Source organism: Polypterus senegalus, chromosome 11 (assembly GCF_016835505.1).
Source record: "Polypterus senegalus isolate Bchr_013 chromosome 11, ASM1683550v1, whole genome shotgun sequence".
Lineage (NCBI taxonomy): Eukaryota > Metazoa > Chordata > Cladistia > Polypteriformes > Polypteridae > Polypterus > Polypterus senegalus.
Window position 1 is genome coordinate 106,863,785 of NC_053164.1, and position 9,646 is coordinate 106,873,430.

The 9,646-nt window shown below is 38.7% G+C and overlaps 2 protein-coding genes across 4 annotated transcripts in view; one reads left to right on the top strand and one right to left on the bottom strand.

Annotated features, from left to right (window-relative positions):
* zgc:162331 (uncharacterized protein LOC793007 homolog) overlaps positions 1-1,293 on the top strand; it is a 48,200-nt gene extending 46,907 nt beyond the window's left edge. For 2 of the 3 annotated variants that reach the window (XM_039769455.1, XM_039769458.1), the window contains exon 5: positions 821-1,293. In XM_039769455.1, coding sequence (XP_039625389.1) covers positions 821-1,055 — 235 coding nt within the window. In that variant the 3' untranslated portion in view covers positions 1,056-1,293. The remainder of the gene's footprint in view (positions 1-820) is intronic. The other variant, XM_039769457.1, reaches the window with a different exon arrangement.
* slc13a4 (solute carrier family 13 member 4) overlaps positions 1-1,616 on the bottom strand; it is a 167,838-nt gene extending 166,222 nt beyond the window's left edge. Inside the window, exon 1 of the mRNA XM_039769453.1 lies at positions 1,504-1,616. Within this exon, the coding sequence (XP_039625387.1) occupies positions 1,504-1,536 (33 nt within the window). The 5' untranslated portion in view covers positions 1,537-1,616. The remainder of the gene's footprint in view (positions 1-1,503) is intronic.
* Between the last annotated feature and the right edge of the window lie 8,030 nt (positions 1,617-9,646).

Consider the following 9,646-nt stretch of genomic DNA (forward strand, 5'->3'; position numbering starts at 1 on the left):
GCAAGATTGGAACAGCAGCTAGACAGGGCATCAGTCCATTGCAGGACAAATCCAAAAACAGATGCATTAGAGTCAATGTAGTACGTGTAATGGCAATTCACCTAACCTGCATGTCTTTGGGCTGTGTGAGGAAGCCTGTGCACCCACATGTGAAGAGGGACAACATGCAAACTCCACAGGGGGAGCACCTGGGGTTAAAACGCGTGATGCTTCAGACGCCTATAGCCTTATGCGCCTTTCATTTCCTGGGAAATTGATAGTCGTAACTGAGAATGGACAAGGACAATGAGGCACTAACAGTTAGATTAGTGCAGAAAATGCTCAGTGTATTTATTCCAAAGCAATCAAAAATTCTATTAATTTCTGTAGTGCAGTGCAGTTCAATAAATAAATTCTTTCATGAATAAATAATCCATCGAAATAAGTGCAAGTGAAGGTTAAAATGATCAAATAAATAAGTTAATTAAATATGCTAAAACTAAAACACACTCAAATTTGGCTTCTTTTTGTCTCTTTCCAAGCTCCGGCAGAATGAAAACACAAGCAAGTCACAAAAAAGTTCCACTCTTGGCAAGGATATTTAAGCAACTGGGTTGGAAAAAAATCCTTTCATTCAAAAAAGGCCTTCTATTACCATAAAATGAGACCTTTGCTCAAAACTATTAGTGCAGGAAATCATTTTATTCAAGCCACAAGTACAATTAAAAGTTCAGTATTCAGTATGCATTGAAATCGTTAACTGAAGCAATTATAGCATTCAATCACATTCTTACTGTAAAGCCATTTGCGCCTAACTCTTTTTTGTTTTGTCTTTTTCTAGCAGAAGTCATGAAAACCTGCAGAAATCTTCACGTCAAGAAATATTCAGTGAAAGACGACAGTACTGTAACGTGGTATTACAGCGGATCCTGATCCCAAATGCCGCACCTTCCCTACACTTACCGCCACAATCAATAGACATTCACATGCAAATGGTGACAACTCACCCAAATCTTTTATTCAGCAGTCCTATGGAGACACCGCAGAGACACTGCCTTCTGCTCCAACCTGTGTAAAAATTTTGCCTGCTGTACTCCATATTGATGGCGCTTTAATTCTGAGTGTGAGAACAAGTTTTCAATTCTTTGCCTTTTTTAGTGTCATATTGTGACTTTTCCTAAAATTGTTGTTCCTTTAGAGCATAAATTTCCTGATTGTAGTGATGACTTAAAGTATTTTAAACTTGTATATCTTACAAACATATAATTTCCAAGTGCAATATTTAAGAAATTTTGTTTAGAATGTGACATGGAAATAAATATCGCTGTTTAACTAGAAAGATTAATTTTCAACAACTTTCTTTTTTATTAATATCAGCCTTTCTATGGATTGCATTTAGTTAACAGAGTGAACCACACATTCTCGATATGCAGTATATACATGACTTATTAACAGTAGTATAATTTATTGACTCAGTGTCAGCATTACATTTTTTCGCAGTACTCCAGTTTATTTCATACATACCAAAAATGTGGGAGGTCGAAGAACCAGTAACATTAATCAGTCCTGTGTGATTCTGAGTCTGCCCTACATTGATATGCTTTCCTCTCCAATGTGGATTCCTGACCATATCTCTGACACCAGTGACGCTAAACTGGATGAAACAGGTTATTTATGGCAACATTAAGTGCATACTTGCAATCAGCCTTGAAACGAAGCCAGTCTGTTGCAGGACACTCTTTTTTAAAAAAGAAGAATATATGCTTGAATGAATATTATCTGCTGGTTTTTAATATGTGGAAGGTAAATGGAAGCACACATATAGTCCAAACACATGAAGGATGTAAAAACACTATACAGGTGTTTCTTTCAATCCAGATTCTTAATTAGTGGCCAGTTATTACTTGAACAGCATTTTTTTAAACTTCAATATAGTTCACTCTCTTGTTAAGATTTCCAGTCTCTTTCCATATACAGTAATACTGAAGCTGGAAACTGGAGCTGTGAGTAGCCAGTTTTAACTGCTGAGCAATTATGCATATATTTATTGTCCTACGGACAGACACAGGTCTAGGTTCCTGCCATCCCAGCTACAACAAGGCTCCCTATCCAAACCCAAGGCTGTAGTCCCCAAAGGCCATGGCGCTCACTATGAGACTCTCTGTCTCTCAGTCTCTGTTCCCTACTGCCTAATTGTGGATGGGAGCAAGAAGCCATGCCCTCTGCAACATCATTTAGGTGTCTGACTGATCCATCTGGCTCCACACATGTATGTGGCGCAGTCAGCCAGTTCCCCAATAAACTGTGGAGTGAGACACACTCGCCCACACCCGCACCCGATTGGAGCCAGCACATTCAGGGCAAAATTATTTATTTAAAATCGGCCACCTTTTTCTGAGCCGTGGACCCACTATGCAACATCAAGAAAATGCAGAAAGGAAAATGTTAACACTGATTTCATTAAATGCTTCACCTACTGTACCTATTAAACTTTCTTCCAAAGTCATAAACTAATCCCTCCATCTTCAAACCACTTATTCAGTTCCTGGGTATAGGGAGCTTTAGACACAAAGCAAAAACCCAACCGTCCCTTACTGGGTACACACTTACAGTAGGCCAGGGATAGTTTATATCTGCCAGTTTGCTGGTCTACATTTGTCAGTTAACCTAACCTGCATATTTTTAGGATGTCACTGGAAAATTAGATATTAAAAGATCATTAATGGAAGATAAAATCAACGATGCCTTAAATGTGCCCTTTGTCAGACTTTTATTGAAGAAACGAGATTTAAACCTGACTTAGAACCTAATGCTGTCTATGTAAGAGGGCATTGTGGAGTAGCTAGTTATCTGATCTTTTGTTCAAAGATAAGTAAAAGAAGAGCCTTAGTAAGTGTTAGGAGAAATTCAGCAAGCTAGTTTGAGAAATTTTTGTATTGAGTCTTTTGACAATGATGCTGATTTTAATTATAATACTCTTGGTTTTTCTTTAGACCTTTGCCTGTTTTTCAGACCATACTCCTACCTGACCCTGTTAGTACCCCATCTCATTTTTTGCAGCTATTTCTTCAGAAATTTAATATCTATGATTACTCTCTCACACACAGCAGTGTTCACAATATTGCACATCCTTTTTCATGAGAGTAGATCTGAATATTTGGCATCAGCCGTAAAATTCAAGATGTAAGATTTTATTTGTCACATACAAAGTCATACAGGAGTATAAGTTGCAGTAAAAACTGTTTTTTTTTCTAGCAGATCTCAGGCTATGCCTAACAGAAAAAGCTAATAATAACCCATACCACAAATACAACATAGCAAATGCAGAAAAATCCAATACAACAATAGCAATTGCAGAAGAATAATATCATGGTGTTCATTTAATAATCTGATTGCATGTGTATAGAAACTGTATAAAATCATTAGGTCTGAGTTTTTAGGCTACATAGTTATCTGCCTGACTTCAGCAGCTTAAACAGTGTATTTCAGGGATGACTTGAATTGCTGGATATCCTGAGAGACTCAACTAAGCACCACTTCATGAAGATATCATGTGGAGCGGATAGTGGATTCTCATTATGCACACTAGTGGTGCACTCAGCTAGACACAAAACCCTCTGACGAGATTTCTGCTCCTGGATAGTGCTGCTACCTTACGAGGGAGTGCACTCAGCGAGGATGCTCTTAATGGCTCAAGAATAAAAGGTTTTTAGAATTATCAGTGGGATGAGTCTAAACTTCCTCAACTGCCTAAGGTGGTAAAGAGATAAAAGTGTTTGTATGTGTGTTCCATATCGAGTCATCAGCAAGTTGGGCCTCATGATACTGAAAACTGCTTACCCTCTATGCAAGTGCATCATTGATGTCAAGGGGGGTGTACTTTCTCTGTTCAACACTCCTAAAGTCCACAATTATCTCCTTGGTCTTGCTGACATTTGGGTTTGAATGACTGGACTGACTTCACTGCACATGATTGACCATTTCATGCAGGTAGTAGCTTTCATCCTCCCTCAACATGCAGCCCTCCATCACTGGGTCATCCCCAAACTTCACAACAGAGTTAGAGTCGTACACACTGTAGCTGTGCAGACACAGAAAGTGTACAGCAAAGGACTAAGGACACACTCCTGACGTGTTTTTCTATTGAGAGTGAGAATATTTGAAATGATACTGTCCAGCATTACCACCTGCAGTGTCCCGGTAACAAAATCCAAGACCCACTGGCAGATGGAAATGCCAAATCCCAGGTCAAGGAGCCTAGCAATCAGAATGTGGGGCACTGAGGAACTTTGAGTATGGGAAAGGTGCTATATAAATAAAATTATTATTATTATGGTGTTGAATAGTAACAAACAAAGCACCAAGCCATCATATTATACTATACTGATGAATGCTCTAGAAAGGCATGCAGTTGGGCTCAATATTCCAAATTTTGATTTGTTATTGTCTCCTCTGGGAGAAGTAAAGAAAACGTTTTTGTAAATTTTAGCAGTTTTTTATGTTCTTATTTAGCTTTTACATATCTAAATTTGGGTAAGTTCTCACAACTTTCTCTGAGTGAAAATTGTGAAATGAAATCTCAATGAATGTTCTCACTTTTAATGTTGTATAAATGGATCCACCCGAACCTTTTTAAGTATACATTAAAGCAACAGCATACTTATTGAATCCGTTATATTCTGTTACATATTGGCATTTTATTTATTTAAACAAATGTATAAGTGCCTGTAGATTTTAACTTTTCATTATATAAATGTTTCTACTGATCAATGACAAAACTTTACAAATAAAGGCAGAATAATGAAAAATAGAGCACCTTGTATAGACACTCTACCACTAAGGTCCAAACCATATCCTATTCTCCCATTAAATTACATTCTACTTGGGCTATTATTTCCTCCTATCATCTCTGTATTCATTTTGCCTTTTATACTGACACTTAAGTTACCTGTTATAGTCCAGAGGATCAGAGGTTCCAGATTATTAGGAACCTCATCTTTGCACTGTTTTCTCAAACAGCGCCCAGCAAATGACCCCACTACTTACATGGAAACATACCTGTAATTTGGGAATGTAATTCTGTCCTTCAGTGTCTTATTGAGAGTAACCTCTCACCGTGATAAGCTCACGGCAGAACATAGAGGTAAGAGTTTACAGTCAGGCTGTAAAGGCATGGCTTTTCTCTAGTGAGTTTTCTGATCCATTTTGCCTAAAACGTAGCCAAACCCACTTACATTTGCTTTATTAATTTTATGGCTACATATTTATGTGGAGGGTGCCACGGTAGCGCTGCTGCCTTGCAGTTAGGAGACCTGGGTTTGCTTCCCAGGTCCTCCCTGTGTGGAGTTTACATGTTCTCCCCATATCTGCGTGGGTTTCCTCTGGGTACTCTGGCTTCCGCCCACAGTCCAAAGACATTCAGGTTAGGTGCATTGGCATTGTATTCAAAAAATCGAGGCATATCACTCCTCACTGCACTTGGGAAAGCCTATACTGAGGTGGTTCATGTAAGAGTCTAAACACTGTATGATTCAGAAAGCCTGGGAAACAATAAGCTAGTAGTTTGTTCCTGTAGAGAACAGTGGTAACTGTGTTGCTTATCTGAAAGGAGACCAGGGTTCGCATCCTCGGTCGCCCCTGCGTGGAGTTTGCATGTTCTCCACGTGTCTGTGTGGTTTCCTCTGGGTGTTCTGGTTTCCTCATGTAGTCCAAAGCCATGCAGATTTGGTGTACTAGTGATACTAAATTGGCCCTAGTGTGTGGTTGGTGTGTGTGTGTTCACCATTCAATGGGCAGGCTCCCTGTCCTGTGTTTGTTCCTACCTTGCACGCTGTGCTGGCTAGGATAGTCTCCAAAACCCCCTGAAACCCTTTTCAGGACAAAATGGGTTAGACAGTGACTGACTGATAGATATTTGAAGGCCAGAGATATTTTGTCAATCTGGTTAAAGACATAAAAATCAATGGTTCTGGGACCAATAACATCACTTCCGGTCCCTGCCCAGATGACATCACTTAAAGTTCCAGCCCAGATGATGTAATTTCCTCAGCCCAGCTTTAAAACCGCCATGTTTTGTCTTCCTGCCAGTTCTGGTTTGGACTAAAGTCTATTAAGACCTTTGTTTTGAACAATCCTTCACTTTTGGCAGCCAACTTCAAATATACGGGTGGCTGCCCCCAAACCTTTTTTTTCTGTATTGTTTGAATCATTTCACAATTGATTTTAATAAAACTTTTACAACAGATTAAACAACCACTTGTCTCATGTGGGCTCCTTTTCTGGTTAGCTTTTTGTCTCATATTTGGAAATGTGCCATGATTTAAAATTAAATTAATATGCATTTGATCTGATCACAGTATAAGCATTAACAATCTAATTAGAATTATATTCAGGATCATGCTGTAACATCTAGCCTTTTGTTTCACTTCAAAATTATTGTATGGTCCTCAAGGCAAAGCTAGAAAAAAAGATGTGTGTGGTTCTTTAAGCATCCTCATTTCAGACCAGTTCAAGTTCTTAGTTGAACTTACAGATATATTTCTTATTTATTGACTATGTATTCCACTTTCACGTGAGTTATTTCTTTACTGGAGTTACTTAAACACAAAAGCAATTTTCTGCAGTATCATAACATTATACATTAGGATGCATAAGATTAATTTTAAAAGGCCAATATTCCATGCTTCCCTGCAGAACCCAGTCAGAGCTGATTTGAATACAGAACTAAAAGCACATTTGGTGTGAAGCAAGTCATGGAAGGAGCATGCTCTCCTTTTTCATGGATAGGCATTCCCCCTTCTGTGCATCCACTTTTAAAGGATTTCTTTTAATGCCAAGAAAGCCTACACAACTCCATCACTGCAAATACTGGATCCAAAAGGCATATAACAATGGTCCTGGAATTCTGTAATCTTTCAGAGTATGTTTTTAAAAGGAAGGAAGAAAACTAAGTGTAAATAAAGGTTTAATGTCTTTTTAATTGAGTAATATTTCAGACACCATGTCCTTCATGGACAGAACAATAATATTTGCTTTACCTTATCTATTGTGGCCTACAGGGCACAGGACACAAATTCAGAATGCACGCTTTTATTTTTCTCTTTTTTTCCTATGGGAAACACCTTCCCCCGTTTCCCACCTGTACAGCACATTTTAAGCACACTAAACACAGTCCAGCACAAAAGCCTTTTCTTCTTCTTTTTTTCTCTGTCCTCCTAACAAGCTTCATTCACTTCCGCCCGAATCTGGCTCCCAGAGTAGTGTCAGCTGGCTCCTTTTATAGGCGCTCCAGGTGTCCAATGACCTTCTTCAGGCAGCATTTCCGGGTGTGGCGTGGTGTCAGTTTTGCAAAACTGGGCTCAACAGTTCCTGCAGCGCATCCTGGCAGCACCCATGGAAACCAGCAGGGCTCCTCCAAATTCCCAAGGAGCCCTGTGAGGGTCCAAGGCACTGCTACCACCTACGGAGGCTGCCACCTAGTGCTCTGGGTGAGGAAATGCTCAGAATAAGGTATCTCCTCCACTCCTTCCACTGTCAAGATGTGGGCGGTCCGCCACACCATCCATAGTTTTCTAACATTTACTCACATTTGTGATGTTAAATATAGATTATACTTGAAAATATAAAAATACACATAATGTACAATAACTAAGTGTTTAATGTAATTTAGTTCCTTTACCCTTTCTACAAAAATGAATGTTTTATAGGTTTATAAGGTCATCATCAATCTGTGATAGAGAGGTTTCAGCAGACAATCCTGTTTAAATCAGGAAGGCATGTATGTGGTGCATTCAAAGATCCATAGATGTGAAGAATTTGCAAGACAAAAGAATTAAGTGAGTTTGAACACAGCATGATAGTCAACATATGATGTGGTGGCATCAGAGTAACCTTGTTATGGTTTTCACACACTACAGTGTCACGAAAATTCAAAGAACAGGCCCAAAATAGTCCTGTGGTATAAAAGACACTGGAGACCAAAGGTGGAAGACAGCCCAAACAAAGAAACAGATTGGTGTACCCTACTCCAGGCACAGTACAGCAACAATTAACTCAATGGAAATCCACCTCTGACAAAAAAGGACCATTTAGTAGGTTAAGGAGCACAAACATTTTTAAAATGTTCTAAAAACACAGCAGACTGAAGAATTGGAAATACAACTTCTTTTCTGATAAATTCTACTAATTCATGCTGATGGAAGAGCAGAATATGAGAAGAATATCATGAAGGCATGGATTCATCTTGTTAGGCAACAGAGTAATTTAGTGAGGTGTGAAATGAGCATTCTGTGCTTGAATGCCACAGAATATTTGAACGTTGGCTTTTTCAGCAGGATAATGTCAGAAGCCAAGTGATGTCCTGAAATGGCAGTGAATTCAACGTAATACAGCTTTCTCCTTATGCCCCAGATCATACTCCAACAGATCATCAGTGAAATGAGATAAAACAAGTTATTCAAGTTTAATTTCAAGTTCAAGTCCATTGTCTCATGTAGCATGAAATTGCATGTGTCTCTTAGACTGGTGACAGTAATACAATGCCAACTACTGATAAAAAAAGAAAAAGATAAATGAAAACAACAGCATACATAGTGTAGATATGTGTGTATGTGTGCATGCAGAAATGAAAACTCAGGACTGCGGCAGGAATATTTCAGTGCCAACCAGGTCATCCCTTTTATTGTCCTGAGACATCACGCAAAACAAAAAAGAAAAGAAGTAGTGCTTGATGGCATGCATCACTTCAAAGGAGAATTCAAAACAAAGGCTGTAAGGTTGTTGCTCTATATAAATGTTCAATATAAATAAATTAATTCAGAAAGTATTCAGACCCCTTCACATTTTGTTATTTTGCAGCCACGTGAATCTGAATTAATTTTTCCCCATTTTAAATGACACTCAGTACCCCAAAGTGATAAATGAAATCAGGAGCTTAGACATTTTTGCAAACTTAATAAATAAAAAGGTAAAATATCACAAACATTCAGGCCCTTTGCTATGTCATTTCAAATCCAACTTAGGTGCATCTCACTCTATTGATCATCACAGAGATATTTCTGCACCTTGTTTGTGGATCACCTATGGTTAATTCAATTCATAGCACATGATTAGGAAAGTAATATGCATAGTGTGTTTTAGTGCGTCTGTAAGTGGAAAATATGTAGCATAATTTTTAAAAAATGTTCTGCACTTTTTTGCAGTGATGTGAATGACAGGCAGAAATAGAACTGATTTTACCAATGTGGTACAGATTACATACTTTACGCAGCTGCAGAAAAGAACACAGGTAAGCACAGATGTGTGATAACAGCATTAGGGAGTAGTGCTCCTTGTTATCCACCCTAAAAACCTCTTTACTGAGTTTGCTGTTTCACAATTAGGAAATTGCCTGAGAAATGAATTTTGGTGTCAGTTTTGCAAAACTGCATGCAAAGCAAAGCTTGCCTACTCAAGTGCATCTCCTTTATTCCAGCTCTCTCCTCCTGATAGTGTAGTTGGCACTGTTCTCTGCTCTGGGACTTGTTAGGCATGGAGTCTTAAAACTATCGAGCTCTGCCTTTCCTGATACCACATTTTCCACTCGTGCTCTATAGCACATTGGTGCTTTTGCGTGTTCCACTGTTTCTGCCATGCTCCACTTCAATACCAACCTGAGAGATCTTTGTGT